This window comes from Bactrocera oleae, chromosome 6 (assembly GCF_042242935.1).
Source record: "Bactrocera oleae isolate idBacOlea1 chromosome 6, idBacOlea1, whole genome shotgun sequence".
In the NCBI taxonomy this organism is placed as follows: Eukaryota; Metazoa; Arthropoda; class Insecta; order Diptera; family Tephritidae; genus Bactrocera; species Bactrocera oleae.
Genome location: NC_091540.1, coordinates 40,359,549 through 40,384,078, shown reverse-complemented (window position 1 = coordinate 40,384,078; position 24,530 = coordinate 40,359,549). Strand labels below are relative to the sequence as shown.

Below are 24,530 nucleotides of genomic sequence, written 5' to 3'. Positions count from 1 at the left end.
ACACCTGTACATGTGTATAATCGCATGTGTGTCTGTGGATACAGCCGCGAAGAAATTCGTATAGCGTGAGATGTAGTGGTGTGTGTGGCAAAAGAAGAAAACACAGTTCCTGTGACAGAGCAAGAGCGCTAGCACAAAAACCTGCTCGGCCAAGCAAGCGACCAAATCATTAAGCGGGGGGACTGCTCGCTAGCAACGCCAAGCAGCTGTTGGACAAGAACTGGCTCCAAATCACAGGCGAACGCTTAAGAAATCGTAAAAGATATTTTAACCGTCAGTCTAAGGTGAGCGCTCGACTAGTTCGGTTCGTGTATTGGAAAGCAAACGCTCGTCATTGCCATTCGCTGTTCGCTGCTGTCGTTCCTTACGCGTTCGAAACGAAATTCCGCTTAATATTTTTACCATTAACCCAAACCTTGGTTCAAAAGAGAAACGTTACATGCTTAAAAATAACTAAATAATTAAGAATTCAAAAAAAGTCACACAAATGCACACGTACATATGATTAAAGTGATCGATAGTGGAAAGTGAATTGAGATTTTATTTATGTAAATGTGCACATTTTTGAATTGTTTATATTTATAATATAAAGGCAATTTGAGAAAAGCATTCGTGGAGAGCTGCCCCTTTGGTTGCGACGTTGTGTTTTGTCTTCTTGGAAATAACTATCTGCTGTACAACAAATACGTGCATTACCCAAAATGGCATACCGGTGCTTTTGGAGAAGCATAACCAATGTAAGTGACCTCATTAAAAAACGAACAGGGAGAAAATTGTGTAGAAAATGGATGATGTTGATTCTCTGCTCACTGCTTATTACTCATTCCAATAACATGTTGGTGTTGTATTGGTGCATGGCTATTATGGCCATGAACGTCTTGAATTCTGTTGCTGTTGTTCCCAACTTTGGCCTCTTCTTCAGTGGCAAACCAGTATCGCCTTGTACAATTGTCTGCTTACTGTTTTATTTATGTATTATGCATCTCTACATATATATTTATATATATAGTAATATACATGAGTGGAGATTAATACATATTTAGACAACTATAATATATTTTGTATGCTTAAAGAGTCAACTTCACAAAAAATTCTTCAAAGGATCCACATAGTCTATATGAGTAAGGAAAATCGCATAAAATATACGCCAAAGTATTATTCAGAAGTCACTTTATTTACACACATGTATATACGTACATATATATTCATGCTAGCTCGTCTCATGTACCATATATAAGTTTTCAACGCTTTTATTAAATGCAAGTGAAGTTGGTTTCTGATTTGTTTTCGGTTGCCTGGGCACTTAGTTTTCTAACAATTCTGTGAGCAAATTGCGGTTTGCGTATAAAAAATATTAATAAAGAAATATATATAAGAAAGAAAAGAAAGTAATTAAAACTTTTTAATTTACCAAAATAGAAAGAGTGGTCTGCGCACAAGTATTAAGAAATACTGGGAGGATATTCATAGGATAGTTTCAAAAGAGAGCATCAAGTTTGTAACTCCCAGAAGAAAACGACGGAGACGCTATAAAATATATATATGTATAAATGACCAGCGTGACCAGCTAAGTCAATTTAGCTATGTTCGTCTGTCTGTCTGCCTGTATAAACACGAAATAGTCCCTCCATTTTTAAGCCATCGATCCAAAAAATGCACACGTCCTTTTATCTCTAAGCAGCTGCTCACATGTCGGAACCGAACTGAACTTAACGATGGAAACCTTTTTTATTTGACAAGATATTTTCACCAAATTCAGCATGGATTATTCTACAAGTCACTGTATATCCACCATACAAACTGACCGATCAAAATAAAATCCCTGTATGGAAACTTTTTTATTTGTAAAGGGTTGTGTGTGATTTTTTTGGTTCCAATATTAATATTTTTAAATTTATATGTACTTTATATAAACAATAAAAACATAAAATTGGCACAATTAGTGAAGTAGAAAGGTTACACATTTTATAGAAAGAGTATTGAGACGTATAGAAGATTAAATATACTATTCGAAGTAGAGGCTTTAGCATAACCATAATTGGGTAGGGATAAATTTGCATCGTTTTCATACGTTGATACAATCAAATCAATTTATGCCAAACAAAATATTCTCCAAATAATAACTCCGGCTAAAGCTGGGAATAAATCGCATCCGATGAAAGCGATCGCTACTCCTTGAAGGATGTCTTGAATTCAGATATTATTAGTTTGACGTTCGAAACAAAAATCGAAAACAAATTTTATCGGTTTTGTTATCAGAAACAAAGCACCAGGATAGTAGTTAATAAGTTAATTAATTTATCGTTATTTCTATAGGGGAAAACTAAGCATAAAACACAAAATGTCATAATTATTGAGTTTATGGAAAAAATCCAGATATTTTAAGAAAATTTGCAAAACATAATAAACGTAATTTAACACCCAAATGCGTCTTTATTCAGTCGATAATGTCATATAAATTTGTAAAGTAAGCATGTATAAAGCGATACAAATAAATCCAAGCCACATTTGACATGCATCAAGTGGATTACTGTGATTACTTAATATCTTCCTTTTAATTTATTATCTTCAAATATAATAAAAGGTAAAATTGTAAACTGTAGTAGACTTTATTCAGTATTTTAAATTTATCAAATGCTTCCAAATTTATTATTGCAAGTTTTGTCACATTAGAAACAGCTGATTCCAATATTGGTTTTGCGTATACTCGATTGAAAATCAGAATTGGGTTGCGCAAATCTGTCTTGAATACCACAACACCCCTAAACAAAAAAATAAGTACGCAAAGTGAAATTTCATGCATGCCATTCACTTGAATTCACACAAAATATAATGATTTATTGAAATGATTTTAATGTGGATAATGAGAACGTGTTTGTACTTACGTCCGTACGTACCTTTATCACACATGCATACCATACTTGTATTTGTGCGTGCACACATATGATGAGTGAGATAATTATTCGAATGATTCATTTCGAATAAATCTGATTGCGAGAAGAGTAAGAAACTAGGTTAAGCATATTCACGGAGAAAGAGCATCGTAAATCCGCGGTCGAATTAACATATTTGCATACACACATACATACATTTACTGTAAATACATATATAGAATATTATAAAAAAATATTAAAATATTCAAGCGTACTGGCGTGAAGCCGAACCCATTAACAACGTCTTTCGAGTGTTTTTTTTTTTTTGGTGAAAAAAAAAACAATTTTGGGTCAAACGCTTCTTGGCGCTAAAGCGGTTGCAGAGATTTCAGCAAAGTTGGTGTCAAATGACAGTAATTACAGGCGTAATGCCAATGTCGGGTACCGCTTTGAGACTTTCGATTTGATACGAACGCGTGAGTTGGTGGGTTATTGCTGTTGTTGTGGAAATGTGATGGGAAATGAAAATTAGCCTCGTCCGTCATCACATCATAAACATAACGAACAGCACTCAACATCAATCTTAACTGCTCAACGTACATAATATCTGTGTATGCTTTAAGAATGTTCGTATGTAAGTGTGTGGGTGTGTGTGTGTGTGTATACGGCTTTGGGAGAGTAACTATTATGCACAAAGTGAAATTCCTGCTTAAGGCGTTTGTAAAAGTAACTGGTTACTGGTTGGAGAATTCCCACAACCATAAGAGTCAACGGTAAATGGAAGCATCCAACATTTTGAACATTTTGTCTTCAAAGCGCTGCGCATATTTCTATAATCTTGTGTGTAACCGTTAATAATTCATAGTCAACGGTACGAGGCACTCATTCCAATCAACCATTAAACAGGCAATTTAAGGATTTTATCAGTTTTTGCGCGGGATATGCTGCGCATATTTTTTGACAGAAAAATTTCTGTGAATTTGGCAGAGAAGAAATTATTCCCACATTTAACACAATATTATTGAGTTTTTATAATTCATAATACATATATACATACCTATTTGTTAGTACAATACATACCTGCCTACTATTTTCTTTTATCATTATTTTGCAACCACGTAGAACATATTTTATAAAGCATCAATGCCACGAGGCCCCTGTCAGCATATACTTCTACTTAATAATAGAGAGTTATCCACCAACGGGTATTGAAAAATTACACCATTTATGAGGTCGTATATTTTAAATGTTTTTTCTTTTTTCTACAGTTTTAGTAGTAAAATTGATATTTCTGTTGATTTGTTTTACATATTACTTAAGCGTTATGCAGTCATCTTCGATGCCATCATTTTAAACGTTAGGTGACACAAACCGGTACTGTGATGAATTTCAAGCGTAAAAAGAAGTGCTAAACGACTAGAAAATGTATATGAGTGCAGACATGTTGAAGTGTCTGGTAGACTGGAATGAAGTCTGTGGTTTGTTTATTTAGCCGGAAGCCATTACAGAAGATGGGACAACTCAAAACGGTATTAAAACTGCTCGAAAGTATTATAAATGGAAGTGCACTAAACTTTGGCAGACTCGCAGAGGTAGCGTTATTTCCAATAATTATTGCATGGAATGTTTGAATATTAATCAAATTGCTCATTGAGTGAATGTTGGCTGTTTTCCACATCTTTTTAATTTATCTCGTCCATATTTGTTTGCAATAGTATATTATTGGTAAGCACCTATCAGCCGTTAAAAACTCAGCTCGCGAGATATTCAAAAGACTTAAGCAACGAACTTGGACTGGTGGTTCTGAAGCAATCAAGCGACAACTACTTAAATAATTAACGTACTACATTATATCAATTAGTTATTAGATTTAGTAAATTAAAAACCATAGCACTTTGACACAGTTCTGGGCACAGACAAAAGCTTCACTTATTTTAAAATATTGTGTATTCAACTACGGATTAGAGGTAATAATGTATAGCTCGACGGATACTTAATATCTCCAAATCAAATATAAATTTGTAAGATAATTATATATTGGCCTACTTAAATGATTTTCCCACAAATTAGATATATAGTAGTTCGAAATATTACTTCAAAACTTGTGTTAGAATTAACGAGAGCTTAGAAATTGCACTCGAGTATAAGCGTATGTGCTTACATGATTTTACTGCAAAAGTAAAGATATTCGATTTATTTGGGTTGAAAGTCAGCTCAAATGAACTCCGAAACTATTTTTTTCAACGAGTAACTTGCTTTAAGCTCCCCACAGATAAGTAAAGTGTTAAAATTTTACTGAAAAGTTTTGAAATCGTTAAAACCAAGTTTACCTTTTATATATATACATTTATACTATAAAATTCAATACATTTTGATTATCAGTAGTCTACTTTCAATCTAAATTATCTTTTCTTACTGAAATGTGTTGCGGAAATGCTAAAGCATACATACATACATATATGTACAAATGTATAGAAACACATGACAACTCTTTATTTTATACAGCGTTCGTAGAGATAAAAACCAGCGACAAGCGATCACCAAGATACTTCGATACTAATAGCTGTTAATGGATTTAATTGCAAACAAACACATTTATTATTACCCACACACACACACAAACACATATGTCCACGGATGTAGAACAGAGAATAACATGCTCTTCCGTTGTCCAACATAAGCATTAAAAACGTCTCTGAATATATCTACACAAACACCCTAAGACTGTATATATGTGTAGTAACATACATATGTACATATGTATGTATATACTTGTTATCGTTATTTTGTATTTATTTCTAACCGAACAGTAGCGGTGAGTATTTAATATTTATCGCCAATACAATTTTTACTTCCACTTGACCATATATGGGTCATCGACCTCAATCTAACGGTGCTTGTCATTTTCTATATACCACATTGTGCGAGTATCTTTGATGCGTATGAGTATATTTCTAAGCATACTGCGAGCGGTCACCACTTTGTGTCTTTAATCCCGAAAGCTTTCAGGGCTGTAGAAAAAACTCACTTAATGCAACTTTTCCTGCTTTGAATCTGAATAGTCGATAAAATATATTTTTTTGGTACTCAGGTGGCAATCAATTGTCGTGAAATAGAACAATCAAGTATTTCGGAATGCCAATATAAACTTTGTATCTTTATTATTTGAAGCAGCTAACAATCACGAAATACATATATTAGAAAGGGTTCAGCATTTAAGAAGAATGCCCACAAAAAGCGAAATGATGAAAAAGTAAAATAACTGCCAAGATCATAAAAACAAATATTCCACAAACCAATTCTTATAATAAAAGTATCTGCAAACTTTTTTCTTTGAATTAGCAGCTCAATCTAGTTCGTATGCTCTCCATTTTTTTACATACCATATTGGGTTAGTTAAGGAAACAACAAGACTTTATTGAAAGTCTTAATCTTATTCCACGACAATATTTACTTAAATAGATAAATATAGTGATTTCTAGTTAGATTTCTTATAGCCTGTAAAAGTCAGCTGATCGCTAAACTCGAAAGCGATCCCGAATCAAACATCCCTCAGCTCTCGGGTTTTACAGAAATAGTTTAAGCCGTCTCTTGGTTTTGTATATTTGTTTTGTTTGTTATTATACTCTGAAGTGTTAGTTAATTCAGTTCTGTTGTGTTTTCTTTCTATGGAATGTTAGATGTGTGTGACCAGCAAAGAGCTTAGAAGTACAACAAAGTATTCGCTCTTTTCTAAGGCAACAGTAGATAGCCCGAATAGAACAGAGTGATTGTAAATAGACGCGCACGTATGTTGATTTTTGCTCGTATAGATGCAATGTGCCACCCTGTTGACGGAAAAGCCTTCTACGGATCAATGCATAGTCTTTCATTCGTTGCTTAAGAAAACTGATCCAAAGAAAGCAGAAGTATTAATATGCAATACGAGTTTATTAAAAGGTAAATAAATGACCGAAGCAATTTGTATGTAGTATGTATAATAGTAATAAGTAAGAAGGTAAAAAATGTATTAATTTGATTGCGGCTTAACCAATTTTGTAATATGATACCAGGTCAGTGTGTAAAAACGAAAGTGCCTGGTATGATTGTTCCGTTCGTATTATTATTTAAATGTCGATTATCTATTCGAAAAGTTTATCGAAGTTGAGTGCGAGGCAGCTATCTTGCAGATATTATATTGCATCTAAGGAAAGTGAGGGGTATTCAGAGGATTTTTAGAGTAATTCAAGTTTTAGGATAATTTTCATTTCTATCGATGCTTTTTTGCAGTAAGAGTCGTTTTGGCGATTTTAATAGACAACCAAATGCCGTTTGACTTTACATATATAGGATGCCTAAGGGTTTGTAGTAATACGAACAATCTTTTTATGATTCAGATCTTCAGGAAGAACTTTAAGCAAGTCGTTTCACTTTTAATCACAATTGTTATCGTGCTATACGTGTAATTGAGATCCAGTTCAAAATAAGCATTTCCTTCGCTTAATTGTATTTTAAACTTTTAAACAACAAATACAATGTTATTATAATATAAACACTTGAAAAATCCTGAAACTTACTAGTCAGCTATGGCACTCCAATTAATCTACATCGGTCTTTCAAAATATAATTGCGAGCGATTCAGTACTAATAAACAAAAGCAGCTTTTCGCCAAGAAATTCGCATTGTCAAGAAAAACAAAACCCTTTTAATAGTTTTCGAAAGTTTTTCAATAAACATAAATTTGGTGAACAAAGTTTTTATTATTGGCTTTTCTTTTAATAAATGTCGAAACATAGCTTTTCTTTTTCACAGTACCGCTAGTGTGTGACATTAACGGCTTTTCATTGTATAACTTTAATGCCTTTAAACAATGTAATAGCCGAAGAAAAAAGATTTTGCCTTCATAATTGATAATTATGACGATGACGATTTACTAAATAGAAAGTCTCAATAGGTAGACTCGAGCAATAACAACGTACGGTAACATTGGTTGGCCATTTCCATGTCCACATTTTCTTAAAAACAAAAATAAAAACAAAAACAAAGCAAAGAATAAAAAATTTACTTGACAAGCTATTAATTCAATGACAACAAATGTCATTGCCCTTCATTGCAGGCTATTTACCTAAGCGGAGTAACTAGTTGTACTTACGGCTCTGCATAAGTATGTATTTACCTGCAAGTACATATATTACTTACATATGTAAAACTACTGCATAAAAAAGTGTTTACATTTTAATCGAGTTGAAAAACTTGTACATTTACAGTAAAAAGGCAAAGAAGAGAATCATGAAAAAAACGTGCCGTTATGAGTCGCACCGTGGGCAGTGAGATGAAAGTGCCGGGTGTTGGCGAGAGTGATTCACACGGTAGGCCATTAAGTCATACAAATGTATATACCAACGGGTATTTACAAAGCATATATACAAGTATATATATGTGTGTGTGGTAGCAAGTGCTATATCCACTAAATCATATAGACACGACAGACTAACGATTTTGCATGCCGCATAGCATGCATAGGCGGCAGTTTGATGGGCGAATGTAATAGCAAACTTGATCGTCTTCTTCATTAAAGCGATGGCTCGACCATATAAAGAATTGAATAATAGAATTTCGCTTTCATTTTCTCGAGGCAAATGAAACTCAAACTACAAACAACTACAAGCAAAGTGCAAATAAAAATTCAAGCAAATTCAGCAATTAATATGATTTTCCCTTCATTATTTTACTAAGCGTGTACAGTTGAGAGAAAATGGAACAGTAAGAAAAAAATTTCAAAAATAAAATCAAAAGTAATGAATGGACATTCGCCGCCGCTGCGTACGATTTTGAGAAGAAAAGAAAGTTTGTCACTTGAGTGTTTCGTTGTATTCGCATGCCCAAGCCTTACTGCATACCGATCACTTGTCAGTTCACAGAGTTTCTATGTATGTTCATGTAGGTATATTGTACCAACGAATATTTTCGTATCATTTGCATTCTATAAACACTGTAAGCTGATGGAGGTTAGTGGGGCGGCATGCCGCCGCTGATTCAATTCATTGTTCATATAAATGATTATTTTGCTCTTTACACGCTACGTGTATACATATATCGACTACTAATGCAGAACTTTCGATACATATTGCAAAAAAGAAATTTATTTCAATAAGTAACAGAAAATTTTATTTCCCTTGATTTGAATCGAAAATGAGACTGTAATCAGTGGCCGCATCAGCAGCACGACGATCGAATTACAAACATACATTTATATGCTTATATTATAGTATATATATGCACACATGACTTGTTCTTCGCATTATATCGTAATTAACCACTTCTAAAAGAGGAAGTTTGTAGTGAAAGTGAATAAGCTTATATGCTTACTAACTTGGCTTGACCTATAAAGTTTAAATAAGTCTCAAATTGATCGCCATATATATAATCAAAAAATCGCAAAACAAGTCCACTCTCTTCATTTATATGTATCTACTTATGTACGAATGCTTATGTAGTGTGTTTGTATGTATGAAAAAAAATTCGCGTTTTAACTTTCACACCAACTATTTCTTAGACAATGAAATCACTAACGAAAAATAAAACTAAATTGAATGTTAATAAAACGAGCTACAACAAATAAATTTATATATGTAGATATTTACGCTTAATATATTGTACATATGCATACTGCTGTATAGCAAAGTGATACCAATATCTATACCAGAACAAAGCGGCGTAAGCAAACGAAAGTGAATTCATGACTCGAAGTCTAGTTTTATGACACTTAAGACTTACCGAAGTCAAAAAACTCATAACAATTTGTAATAATTTAAATGGTATTAAGTTCTGTTTACAAATACAATTGAACCCTTTATGTATATGCTTGGATTTCGGTTTAATATTTAGTAAGAAATTTTTTAGCTTTAATTGAATTTATGATTTTTGCAATTCTGACTGACAAGCGAAGTAATAACTTTATTCAGGTTGTATCAGGTAGAGAGAAAAGTTATTTATTGAAGGAAATAAAACAAGAACCAACAAGCGAAGCAATAATACTCTTCACAGGTGCATTTTTATATCATAAAAGAGTATAAAAAGATCTTTATCTTGATCTTGATCAGTCAGTTTATATGGCAGCTATATGATATAGTGATCCGATCAAAACAATTTGTTCGAAGATTTTACTGTTGTCTTGAATAAAAATATATGCCCAATTTTGTAAAGATATCTTGTGAAATAAAAAAATTTTCTATACAAGAACTTGATTTTGCTGGTTCAGTTTGTATTGCAGCTATACGCTATAGCAGCCCGATATCGGGGGTTCAGACAAATAAGCAGCTTCTTGAGGAAGAAAGAATGTGTGCAAAGATTCAGATCGATATCTCAAAAACTCTGCTCGTTAAGCTGATCATTTACATATATAATATATACACTTTATAGGGTCGCTTACGTTTACTTCTGGGCATTACAAACTTCATGGAAAACCTAATATACTCTGCTCAGGGTATTAAAATACGTATAAAAAGGTTTTAATGATCAATAAATTTTTAAAAATTATTTTAAAATTTTCCGAAATTAATGGCACATATCTGTAATCAATCCTGAATCTCTCTCAGCTAAAATGTTTGTATTTTGTCACAATATAGGATACTATTTTAGAATTGATCTAATAAAGTGCAGCTAAAACTGCCTAATGAAACTAGATTTCGATTTGGTTCCTCATACATCCTTTTAATTTCTATATAATGTGTAAAAAGTTTGCGTGCTTTTGTTCTATCACAAAGTATTTTGCCTTAACTGCATAATTAAAATTAAAATATATTTTTCTATTACAGATGAAGTTGGCAGTTGCTATAATTGCTTTAAGCATGCAGGTTGTGAGTGCGGCACTATGGTCAAATTATGATACTGAAAAGGCTGAGAAATGTAGTGGCAGTGTGGGCTTGAAATATTTGTCCGGCAATGCGCTAATTGATTCTCCCAATTGTCTGGGGCCGAACAACTCGCCTTATCCAAGGTAAAATAAAAATATCCGTTGGACTCCTCGAAAGTTAAACTATAAAATTGAAATCTTCACCATTATTCTTAACTTTTTCTTTGAAAGTTAATGTAATTAACAATTCCTCTTTTCTCATCAGCGCGGCTGTGGCACGAACCTTCTCGAATTGGAATGGCAACACTAGGCGTGGACGTCAAAGTAAATTCCCCTCAACGCTAGATCCTGCGATAACAACGAATGCTCTACTACGTGCCTATGACGAAGTCAATAATGATCTTCCTGCCAGCAATCGTTTTGGTTAGCTATTTCATTTTATTATTTGATTCCTGGCAATTTTTATAATTCTTTGTTAATTCTTTATAAATCACATAGGTCGCTCTTTGGCAAATGCGCCTGTTAGCCAATGCAGAGAAACACCATCACGTCTGTGCAAAACACGCTACAATACGACGGCGCCAATGTATGGAGTTAGTTTGACATCTGGACAGCCGGTTACCATTGTACAAAAGTTCCCTGATCTGTTACAACAAGTCGTATTCGAAGTGTGCGAGTAAGTCGGTTTAATAAGAAAGATATGGGATGAAAATAGAAAGCAAAATTCATTAAGAAACGATATTTTATTAGAGGCTTGGTAGTTGAAGCAATTAGATTTCTAACTCTTGCTCCATTCTGGATTTGAGGAAAATCACATATCTTTGATATGTTTCTGATCTACAATTCTAGTATCTTTCAAAGTATTTTAGCCCTTAGGCTAAGAAAAACTGTGTTCAGAATATATGTACATACATAAGAGTTTTAAATTTTAGCAAAAGAAAAACAAGTATAGTATTTTAACACCAGTTAGTCAGAGCTTATTTGTTTTTCAACTCCTCATAACTCCTGTTCACATATTTTTAAACTTATATAATTTATCTATTATTTTCCGCAGATCGGGCGAATGTGACGTTGTACGTGGTGAATGCACTCAGACATATGTGCCGTATCTGTTTCTTGTAATTCCATTGGGTCCAGTCACACTGACTGGTCAGGACTACGTACTGGTTGAGAGCGGGTGTGTATGCAAGCCCAAATATTCTACGGGGGCCGCGCAGGAGCCAAATATGATACCTTAGTTTATTTTCAGAACCAAATAAAAGTTTAATTTGTTAATATCTGATATACTGCTACATACCTACATATAAACTAAACTGTTTAAAATGGACATTTGTATGCATAAAAGATGTAACATCTTTCGATAGAGTTTATATTATATTTGCTACGAATGCCCATTTTTACTCTAAATATGATGAATTCAACAAGTTTTCTCTGTTGAATTTTACAGTTATTAATATACTTACAAATTTAGTTGTAAAATATTTATTAGCATAAATATTTTGATTTCGATAAATATGCATAAATATACATATTTCTCTAGAATAGTTGAATGTTGATTTCAAATAATTTAAATGAACAGCAAATTACTTGAATAATAATGTTAAAAGGAGTTAAATGAATATTTGCAATATTATTCTTCGTATAAACAGTTTTAGAGAAAATTTAGTATATCTATTAATACGTTAAAAATTAAAAATTATGTAAGAGATAAAGAGAGATAAAATATGTGTGTGTCGCCATGTTAATAACGAAAGCAATACCATTATTTTTTGATATACAAGATTTTCTTTTAAAAATATGACTTATATATTTAAAATGTCGTATTTTCATATAGACATATGTTTGTTTGTAAAGGTATTTTCAAATAATTTACTTTTCTTTATACTAAAAAAATAACATACGAGCTAAAATAAATACGATATTTTATTCGCATAGGTTTGTTATTATGGGTTTCATTATAAGTTAAGCGTATGTACGTCTCTCCGTAACAGTATATCAGAAATAATTAAATATACGAACAAAAGCTTAGGTTTAAGATTGCCTATTTATTGATTACTTCAAAGTTTTCTCTATTTAATTATTTTTAATAAGTTTTATGCTAAAGACATATTTACAAATGTATACAAATAAATACAAGTCTATACCATAAATGAAAATAATATGTTATATATTAAGCTAGTGTTAATATTCTTGTATGTACACTCGTACTAGGCGTACTCGCAAGTACGTATTTGTTTTTTGCAAATAAAATAAAAACTATGAATGTATGTAGTATAAGAATTAAGGAAGAAAGCGGAATTTTGCATTTACGTATGTATGTATGTATCTGAACATCTGTAACAATAAATTATTTTAATAAACCATAATTTCAACAAACATTAGTTTACTGCTGAAGCGTTATTATTTAATCTCAATTTGATAAGGCCTTTCAATCAGAGAACTTAAAAGAACATTAATTTACATCCTCTGCTAAAACTTCCTGTTCCTGTAGATTTTGACGTATTCGTTTGACGTTCCTCTTTAACTTCCGCTGAAAACAGAAAACGTAAACTATGTTCGTACGAGCAGAGAACGTATTTTATATTATAATTATATTATATTATATTATAATTTTATTATAATATACGTTCTCTGGTACGACTGCTTGGTCTTTTCAGATGTTATCAAAACTTTTAATTACCAAAACAAATAAATATATGGTAAATATATTGTTTATATATATTGTAATAATACAAATCTCAATTCTTTATATATTTCAAGAGATTTTATAAAATTCATTATGAAATATGTACATTTGCACATATATATATACCTTTATGCATTGATACCAAATATATGCAGAATATCTTTAAATTATATGCAAATATAACACTCAATATGCTCAATTCTGTTATTTTCGAGTCCGCAGGGGTCAAACTCTGATGAAATCCGCTTATAAATTTTTTTGGGGAAATCAAAGAATGTGAATGAAGTTTTTTTTTAAGTCTTTGCCTTCTCTATAGTATACAGGGTGGTTGAAAAGTTTCTGCGCTCGAAATAAAAAAATATACTGTTTTTGGTACGAAATATAGTTTTTTATTCAATATAATCTCCCTTAACCTCAATACACTTATTCCAATGATCTTCCAATAATTTTATGCCATCCCTATAATGACTTTCCGGAAGCTCTGCAAAATACTCGTCTACGGCTTTCACGAAGGAATTGTTTCAGGTATGTGAAGAGCTGGTAGTCGCTGGGAGCCAAATCTGATGAATACGGTGGATTCTCAAGCAATTCGTACTTTAATTCGTTGAATTTTGTCATTGTTAAAACACTTTTGTGAGCGGTGCATTGTCTTGATGAGAAATGACTTTATTATGCTGCAAACCAGGTCTTTTATCACGAATTTTTTCACCCAGCTTATTCAAAAGGCTGCAATAATATTTTGAGTTGATTGTTTTACCTTTCTGCAGATAATCAATTTACAAAATTCCTTTTGCATTCAAAAAAACTGATGTCATAACGGTGCAAAACATCGGTTTTATTCTGCTTAGAACGCTCCATTCCACATCAATTGTTCATTAATTTCCTTTGCTTTTAAACTCCGTGCATATAATATTTAAAATATTACCAAATATATAGCATTTTATTAAAATTCGATAGTATTATTTGGATTTAAAAAAACTTCAGTTATTTTTAGCCAGCAGCTATTGTGAATTTTTGTAATTACTTTTGTGTTAATTTTCCTTCATGCATATGGCAGCTCTAATTTCGTTGAATTTTTCGTTGCGTCGTCTCCATTTTGCAGTGCAGCAGGCCGCATTGAAAAATTTTTATTGTGCGAAAAAAGTTTATTACTGATATAATAAAGTAAAAGTATGTGGAGTTTTAGAATAAACGCTGTGGAAATATATTAAATAAGTTTATTATACTGAGTTTATAACGTTTGAGGTTAGTTTGTGTGCTAAAATAACGAATGTGGTTACTTACCCCCGCCTCCTATTTTTTCTGTTCAAAACGCTGAATTTTACGCTTGCCGCCGTGTGCGTATCTGAAGCCCCAGTTGCCGGGCGCAACTATTTCCGTGTGGCAGAAACAACTAATTGAGAGTAATTAAAAACAAGGTATATAACTACTATACCTGAACCAAATCCATTAAAGGAAGATATTGAAACACTGTCATGTCGTGAAGGTGCTCATTTGTGGATATCTAAAAAAAATTGTAAGACACTCGCAACTGTTGAAAAAAACTGCTTGAAAATGATGTTCACGGTAAGTAGTGATTACTTTTAAATAGATAATGGGATGGAAATTAATGTTACATCACTTCCTTTATTTAAATATTTAAATATATACATTATTTAAAAGTGATTATTTTCATCTCAATTTTTCATATGTTTCACATAAAAAAAAATCGAAATATATTGAAGATATGAACGAACTTATGTTAACAGGAGGAAAGCGTTTTTCACACCTTTTGCTGCTTTTATAAAAAAATGTTTTGCATAAACATATTAAATATATTTCTGCGAACAAGGTATCTCAGAGTTGATTACCCGCCTATTGCTATGTATGTTAGAACTATAAACAAATAAAGCGAAAAAATTAGGTTATGTATTTAAATGCATGTTTAGACATTTTTGATGCGAAGTCAAATTATTAAACAGTTATCACTATAATTTAGTTGATATATGTTAAAAAATGATTTTTGTATAATTTAATATTTCATGAGACAATTTTAATTACTTAAGATATATTGCTTCCTAATAAATAACCAAAGAAACGTTAAGTTAGGCGAAAAAACTCGTTCATGCTCTTGATGGAGTAATATTAAAAATGTATTTAGAAACGTTAGATTTCTTTAAAGTCAATGCGAAGCGTGCAATAATGTTTCTAGTTTTAATTTGAAAAGAATATTTTTATAATAAAAGTAAAAAAAAAAATTTTCATTAAGTAAAGGGACCTGACGTTGAAATATATTAAAATTTTTTTTTTTAATTTTCACATAAGATATGTTCTCTTTTGTAAAAATTAACTTATTCGGTAACAATAAATATTTCCAGGGCACCACCCAACAGCAGGACACTCGTTTCAGCGACAAGGAGAAGAAATTAATGAAGCAAATGAAATTTGGAGATTGCTTAAATAAACGTGTGGATATGTCAAAGGTGAAACTAGATGTGTTGCGCCCCTGGATCAGCAAAAAAATCACGGATATTTTACACATCGAAGACGATGTCGTCGTTGAATTTGTTTACAATCAGTTGGAGGAAGAAAAATTTCCGTGCCCAAAGAAAATGCAAATAAATATGACAGGATTTTTAAATGGAAAAAATGCACGACAGTTTATGGGTGAATTATGGTCTTTGTTACTATCTGCACAAGAGAGCGAAAGTGGAATCCCTGCCGAGTTTATTCAGCAAAAGAAAGATGAGATACTTAAGAGGGAAGAGCAACAACGACAAAATGATCGTTCGCGTTCACGCGATAGGGATAGAGACAGGGATCGTGATAGGGATAATGAACGCGATCGGGATCGTGACCGTGACAGACGATCCGGTAGAGATCGCTCCAATGATGGACAACGTGATGAAATGAGTCAACGTGAGCAGCAGTTACCACCAAGTACATTGAGCGCGATCGAGCAGGTTAGGTCACAATTATCAGCTAAATCTAGATCGAATTCGGCTGAAGAAACTAATTTAGGTAATGTTTCCCAAAGCAAGCAATTTGAGGGGGGCAATTCAGCCGGTGTGAATGCTGCGGCAGCAGCAGCAGCTGCAGCTTTACTGCGCGACCGTTCCAGGTCACCCAATGCTAGTGCAAGATCTGCAGCAGCAGAAGCGGCCGCATCAAAAATACGTAATCGATCACCAAGAAAACGCTCCAGGGATAGATCAGTGATGCGAAAATCATCTCGTGAACGCAATTCGTCACCGCAGAGACGACGCAATTCTCCCAGAGATAGAAGGCGACCATCGCGTTCACCGAGGCGAAGATCATCTGGTGGAGATCGTCGTCGTCGTCGTAGCACTCGTAGTCGTTCCAGGGATCGTAGTGTTAGACGACCACCAAGCAAGAAGCGTCAGCTATCACGCTCTAATTCTCCGCAAAAACGTCAAAGTCCGAAATCAAAAAGTCGTCGTTCCAAAGATAGACGATCTAGATCAAGATCACGTTCAAAATCACCCGTGAAACGAAAGCCATCCCCAGCGGCAGTAAGAAATTCCAAAAACACAATTTCATCTCCCTATCGGAAGCGTTCAAGCTCTCGACACTCTAACCCACACACACCAGTCAACGGGCATGAAGACGGCGGAGCCGCTAAAAAGCGCGACGCAAGAAAGCGTACTCCCTCCCCGAATCATAGTGAAAGCTCTCGTGTATCAGGTGTTGACAAAAGGGCCACTGCACGCAAATCACCTAAAGGCCGTTCTCGTTCAAGGTAATATATACAAAATCTGTGTTATACATGTAATTACACGTATTCATTTTAAAATAATATAAAATAAAAGAAAATAATCTGGTATATCGTGAACTACATAAAATTTTTGGGATACACCTGGTCATTTGAAGCTTTTAGATATACATAAATTGTTCTTTTATTTCCAATAATAATTGAAATCAATTTTGAAACATATAACAATTCATAAAGTAATATAAAAACGTAAGTATATTATGTGGCAGTGATTTAAAAATTAACTTTTAAGGGTAACGTTTTAAATTTACATATTTATATTAATATAAATTCCGACTTTCATTTATATCATAAAATGGATTCAAGTTCATTAAATTTAACATATAATTTAATAGATCCGCTAGTAAAAGATCAGTAAGAGGTGCTGTGTCATCACGTTCACGTTCAAGATCTTCATCCCCTTCGTCAAGAGCTTCTGAGCGTTTAAATAAAAAAGGCGTACGTCGATCTAGTTCACGAAACACCAGTCTTTCGCCATCGCCTGAGCATAAAGAGGACTTCGAAATACGACGTAACAAGAACAGCGTTCAAAAGAAGCGGCATTATCGGCATAATCGCGATTCTTCAGCGAGCTCCATGGATAGAGAACACGAGCGGGATGGTGGGCGAAGGATGATGGCGGACAATAGAGGCAGACGAGGAGACATGCCTGGCCGACGATTCTCACCACATAATCGAAGTCCTCGAAATGATGGTGGTGGTGGCGGACGCAATCAACGTTCTCGATCTCGCCGCCGTTCAAAATCTCGTAATCGTTCTAGATCACGCAATCGATCACGTTCTCCTATGCGACGTTCGCGATCTCCCCGACGGTGAGTAATATTTTGAATATAGAAATATATTTTGTTGTATATATATATATATATATATATTTTCAATAAAATATATTTGCTAATTTAAATTGTTTAATATTACAGTTTTAATCGACGTCGATCTCCAATGATGCACTTTCGAGGTCGAGGTGGAGGAAATAATCGTGGTCGTATGAACTTCTGGCGCCGTAGTCCCAGTAGAGGTCGCGGTGGTGGAGGAGGAGGAGGTGTAGGTGGTCCTGGCGGACGCTTTGATCGTCGTTTCTCACCTCAGCGCAGATATTCGCGCGAACGAGATCGTGATCGCCGTATGTCGCCGATGCAAAATCAATTCCGCAAATTTTCTCCGCAACGGCGATTCTCTCCACCCCAAAATATGCAGTACCAAAGAAGGTCAAGAGAACGAAGATTTAGTCCAGGTCCACGTGATCGCCGACCATCCTCTCCAATGCGTGACAATTCTCGTGATCGAGGCGGAGGAAATAATTTCAGTCGGTGGGATCAAAATAACCGCAATGTTCAAAAACCAAAAGCTAGAGCCTCGTCAGAAAGTTCGAATTGGGAGTTAGACGATGAACCTACTAAACAAGCAGCGAACCGTCAGCCCAGCACAACAAAACAAACTAGTCCAATTAAAAACAACGGAGACCGTTCAAGAAGTCTCATACGGTCCCGCGATAGAAGCGGTCGGGATTCCAGCCAGTCTTCGGAAAAAATGTCAAAAGCTCGTGCAAATTCAGGTAACTATGGCCATTAAGAGAATTTCACATATTCTTCTAAATTATAATCATTTCAGGACGACGGTCGTCGGTTGAATATGCAGGTCCCTCTGTCAAAACCATTGACTTATCCAAAGAAGAACGTGGCGAAAATCGTAAAGCAAAGATGGAAGCAATTCAAACTGAATCTCACCAAGTAAAGAAGCAAGCTCCGCTGGTTGTAGCCACTACCGCTACTACTGGTCCAACTTTACGCAACGAGAAATTACGTGATCGATACAGTTCAAGTTTGTCTCGCACACCGTCACCATTTTTGAAGCCTCACGAACGTGAAAAACTTCAGAAAAATGCGCTAAAGAAATCGCAGGAGAAAAAGCCACAAAAGAGCCGTAAAGAAAGTTATTCCTCGTCTTCAGAAAGTTCCGGCGATAGTGATGACAGTGAAGATGAGGAGGAGCGTAATATAGTTGAAAAAACAAGAGTGTCGAGAATGAAGAATTCTGAATTGCGTACCAAATCTAAAAGACGAAAGTCAGTAACAAGTGAAGACGAGTCTGACGATGATAGCGATGACGAACAAGCCATGAAAAAGTTGAATTCAAAAGGATCAAGCAAAGGTCAGATAGTGGTAGAATTACCAGCAAGTGGCAAGGCTGGGCGCAAAGAAAAGAATGCACACACCGAAGAAATTCGAGAAGAGCGAAATGCAGTTGAGGTCGGTAAAGGCAAATACCTAAACGATGTATCAGAAGTAACGGTTCAAAGTAGTTTGAAGGGAAATAAAAAAATAGTGGTCGAGAAACACGCTCCAAGAGATAATGATTCATCCAATTCAAGCGATGACTCCGAAAAAGAACAGTCGGAAAGCAAAACAGCTGGCTCGAAATCGAAACAAATCACTTCACGCAAACGTGCAACTTCGGTTTCTGGTTTGAAAAAATCCAAGCGCGAATCATCGGATTCAGATGATGACCAAATTTCAAAGAAGAAACGAAAGAAGGCAAAGAAAACATCAAAACGTAATTCAGACGATGATAGCTCTTCGGATTCCGAAGCTGAGGCAATGTCAAAAAAGAAAAAGCATAAGAAGCATAAAAAACACGCCAAGAAGAGTAAGAAACACAAGAAACATAAGAAGAAGAACAAAAAGGCTGATAGCTCTTCAAGCAGTGGCGAGGAAGATGAAGTCCGCGAACGTATCGGAAAATCTACATCGGCGTCTTTACTTCTAGGAGGAGTAAATGAAGACTTAGAGAAACAGTTGCGTGAAAGGGCTTTAAAATCAATGAAAAAGAACGAGTAAAGACCTAAATTAACAATGGTAGACAGACATATGCAGGAACGACTGGATAATGTGTATGCTCCACATTTTATCATTTTGCCTGATTAATTTTTTATGTACTCCACAAAATAATTTAGTTTGTAACCGACACAATTATTAATACTTAAAGTAATAAGTAGGACTTTTGGAGACCTCCCGCCCCCCTCCCAATAAGATCCAATTTTCAAAGCGTATACTACTTGCGTTAAACACCTTGAAATTTGTTTTGAAAATATTCATCATCGCATGCTAAGAAATTTGTAAGATACATATATGCCTACTTTCAATATAGCTACAGAATGAGCGATTATAAAAGATTTGGGAATCCTTGCTGAACAGAAACAGCAAACAATACAATATTTAATTGCTACATACAAGATTCTACATTCTGTTGAGAGTTGTCAACATTTAATTGATTGATTTGAAGTTTAGGTTCTATTATTTAAGTAGATTACATATTATATAATGCATTCACGTTTGTCAACTCAAAGAAACAAACAAATAAACATAACTACTACGGAAAAGTGTATATATATTTTCATTAATATAGCAGAGGAGAAAATCAAAAACGAGTCAATTTGTCAAAATTGTAATTATTCATCAGGTTGACCGGAAATGGAGTAGGGCCAGAAAATGTTAATGAATAGAGAAATTAATAAATTATTATGAGAAAATATCGAAAAAGCGCAAGTTCAAAAATGCAGATGTTCTTTGGCACGCGTATGAACGAAAATTAAAATAACAAAAAGGAATTAAATTAAAATGTCATGTAATAAAAAAGGTTTATAAAAATAAAAAATATTTGTGAAAGGATTTGAACTTAGCCAAAATATTTGATGTTGCAATTAGTAATTGTGTCACATCTGAGTAAAATAGTCTCATGTGTGAACTCCAACAGCTTTGTATGTATTAATTTTTAGTTGTTTCAATTGGCCAATTTGTGTATTAATATTCATGCCTTTTCTTTATGCGCATGTCCAAATATATTTGCATATACACATATTCCCATTTGTATATATGTACATACTTACATATGTACACAAGTACACAATATGCCATTTGTAAAAAATCAAACACATCGCACAAGCGATAAAAAAAAGCGCAGACGCAGCATGATCAGCAGTAAGATTCGAGAAGTTTGCGCAACTTTTCTAAGTATTTCATACATGACGAAAAATTCATTCATAAGGAGCGTGCGTCTGCTACAAAGCAAAGTGCGTTGGTTCATAACAAAAATGAAGTTTGAATAAAAGGAAAAAAATGATTTTAGTAAAAATTTACATTTTACAATCCACCATTACTGAAAATCCTACCATCCCTCCGGAGTTGCATGTTGCCCATAAGCTGCTTCCTCACGATGATGCTCTCCTTTAGAACGGAGAATTGGCAACATGGCCTATAAGCGACTTAAAATATTGTTCTAATTTATTTCATATTTTGCACAATATATGGCATTAATTTATACAATTTCTGTACTCAATATGGTCCGACCCCGTCCAAGCAGCACGTTTCTGGCGGCCTCCCGTTAGATGACCCCGACGACAACCAAATTAAAACGTACCACCCAAGCGGGGATTAGGTAACCGTTACAACAACAACAATTTCTGTACAATTACCACTCATACAAACTTTTACTACTTCTATAAGTTCTAAGCACATTCCACATAGTACTTTTATATGTTTACTTATTATCATTACTTCATAGTTATTGATTTAGCCGATTTTATCTAAATACGACGCTATGAAAATACAGCCAACAGTACTCGTAGTATTTCAAAATAGCATAAGTAAATTTTCAATAGTAAAGTACTGCAAAAAGGACAAACATTGTCGCAAAATTGTGGATTCAAACAAGTTTTGTCAACTCCGGGACGGTGCTCAAAATTTGGTGTCAATATGTATGCGAGATCGTATGTATGTATGTTTGTCGGCAAAGTTTTCATATCTTTTTTTTCAACGTTTTGTCAGAACTCAATTTTTTACCCCGCAGCGTCTCCCCGCGAACTCGCCTTTACTTCCACCTTGAACAGAGGCGTTTCAACGGAGGATTTATAACATATTATTATATTGCCTAATTTGTATTAAAAAATACTGACATCTTAGAGTTTATTTTCGTAATATTATAATATTTACGTAAATTCATACTTAAATGTTTATAAAATAAATTCGATTAATAAAAAATATCTGAAATATTTATGTGGCAGTGTACCCCTTGACCCCTGCTTGTCTACGATCGTTCAACTTGCTTCGTTCCATTGTATAAATCATCAAGTAACCAGCCCTAAGTTTTTCAGTAATACATACGCAAAAATGTCACACTTGGTACGGGTTGCCCCCAAATATTTTAGTTCTAAATTCATACTGGTACGGGCTGCCTACTAGTATTCTACTACTAAAACGTCCAAATGCCTCAAATATGCTATAGTGCGTTGCCGTGTTATTTTATAAAATTTATAACTTTAAGAATGTTTCTATTACCTATTCAAATATTTTTCGATTATTAAAATTTACATAGTTTTGTCTAAATTATTATATATTGTAACATAATTTTATTAAATGTTTCCAATTTATCAAAAATACATGACAAAAGTCAGTACAGTTTTATATCTATATTTTTTTTCTAGTCATATTTGTTACGAAAATGGTAACGCGAATACATTAAAACCTCAGAGGGGCTGCGGAAAAGCAATAAATATGCAATAAAGGGTGCGTTCAAGATGGCAATCACTGCAGCGTTTCAAATTTGTCAAAGTATCACGTTCTGCGTAAATTTCTGGCAACACTTCCAACACCATCACGTTCTTCTGTCACTTTTTGCGCGTAATTTATGCAAAAAGTCGGCAACACTAAATTTTTGTCTGCACATCAGCAAAGTATAATCAAAAAGCAAACCAGTTGCTGTACTATTATAATTATAAGTTATTTCATGCGATAAACTGAAAGAGTTGTGTGCTCCTGTGCAATAACAATTTTTGTTTTATTAAAAATAAATAAATAACGAAGGAGTTTTCAAATAAAATATACGTAAGTTATTATTAAGTTTAAAATAAAATTATATTTTTAGTTATTTTCATTTTTAAATAAAAATAAAATAAATATTCATAAACTGGAGAAATACGTACATCAGAGCTTTTGAGAGGAGCAAGCATGGAATTAAGTGAAAATTTATTATTTAATTATATTTTTTTATATTTATGTATGTATATTATTATAACTAATTTTAATTAAAAGTTTTGAATTTATTAAAGAAATAATGACTTAGAAAAAGACATGAGAGTGAGCAGTATAGATATATAGTGAATCAACTCCGAGTATCCATCTGTAAAAGAGAGATGCCAATTCACACACATACGTTTGCTTACATCAGTTTTTGCACAAGGCTCCTAAGAAAATGATAGAAACTTTGTTCTGCGCGCTGACGAAATTTTTTCAACTATGACTGTCATATTACTGGTCAGATGACTGTCACTGTTCTTGTAGGGAAGGGAACATTTAATAAACATATGATCATATTTTCCTGAAATATTTTAATTATCTCAGTATGTAAAATTTGCTATTAAAGGAGCTGATCTCAACAGCTAAGGCTTCAATTAATAAAATGAAAATGAAAATAAAATTTAAGACTTAAGATTTTCAGGATTCGAACAGATAACGTATATTTTGTATTCTCTGATTCGAACGTAAATGCTCGTATTCGGAATGACTCAGCTCCTTCACGCTTACGACCTCAATCACCTTAAAGGTGGAAATATAATCGCTTTAGCCACTGTTTACTCCCTCACTGCGTGGTGTATTTTTCTTGTCGAAGTTGCATTTTTCGATGTTCTCTCATTTGAAAACTACAATATTAGTACTCAAAAATATTTGATTTAAAATTTCCGCCTTCTCTATTTATTGAAATTCTCTGCTTTCATCAATTCATAAGCAGAGCCTATAATTATGCAACAATATCTCCATCATGTTTTGTGAACCGTTTGCATTTTAATGATATCTGTAGTAGTATGCAAAGCTGCAAAGTGCACCTAGGGTTTTCACCAAAAATCTACAAAAGTATGATACATATATTATAAAAAAATTAGACGACTATCGGATCGATCAAGTACTTTTATTTTTATTTTAAGGAAAGTCGGGCGTGATATTACTAATAATAATACAATACAAAAGAAAAACACACCATTTCAAGAATATTCGCATTAATTGGTAGTACTAAATAATGTTGTGATAACAAAAATTAAATCAAGAAAAACATGTAACAAACATTAGAAAACAACAAATTTATAAATAATTTTCATATTATCTCATCAAGTAAATCTGTAGTTGACTTCAGTAGCGTTGATTTGTGGCTATAAGCTAGTTCCTGTTGCCCAATAATAAAGGGATCAGACCTTAAAAGCAATTTGTTTATTAAATCCGGAACCTTTTTAAATCTTTAGTTTTTGCCTGAAAGTTTCTTCGAAAAGCCTTCCAATCGGAATAAAGGAATGTTTTATAACTTTAAAAGCATGAAGTAAAG

General features: G+C 33.7%; 2 protein-coding genes across 2 annotated transcripts; both read left to right on the top strand.

The window, feature by feature from the left end:
* Positions 1 to 279: 279 nt before the first annotated feature.
* Positions 280 to 12,764, top strand: LOC106616938 (uncharacterized). The gene is made up of 5 exons (XM_036366271.2): positions 280 to 737; positions 10,670 to 10,851; positions 10,973 to 11,130; positions 11,206 to 11,383; positions 11,762 to 12,764. Exons 1-5 carry the CDS (start codon positions 702 to 704, stop codon positions 11,943 to 11,945), a joined length of 738 nt encoding a protein of 245 aa, XP_036222164.1. The 5' UTR covers positions 280 to 701; the 3' UTR covers positions 11,946 to 12,764.
* A 1,777-nt stretch (positions 12,765 to 14,541) lies between these two features.
* Positions 14,542 to 20,541, top strand: Srrm1 (Serine-arginine repetitive matrix 1). The gene is made up of 5 exons (XM_070112190.1): positions 14,542 to 14,959; positions 15,751 to 17,132; positions 17,501 to 17,977; positions 18,083 to 18,717; positions 18,774 to 20,541. Exons 1-5 carry the CDS (start codon positions 14,948 to 14,950, stop codon positions 19,997 to 19,999), a joined length of 3,732 nt encoding a protein of 1,243 aa, XP_069968291.1. The 5' UTR covers positions 14,542 to 14,947; the 3' UTR covers positions 20,000 to 20,541.
* Positions 20,542 to 24,530: the final 3,989 nt, after the last annotated feature.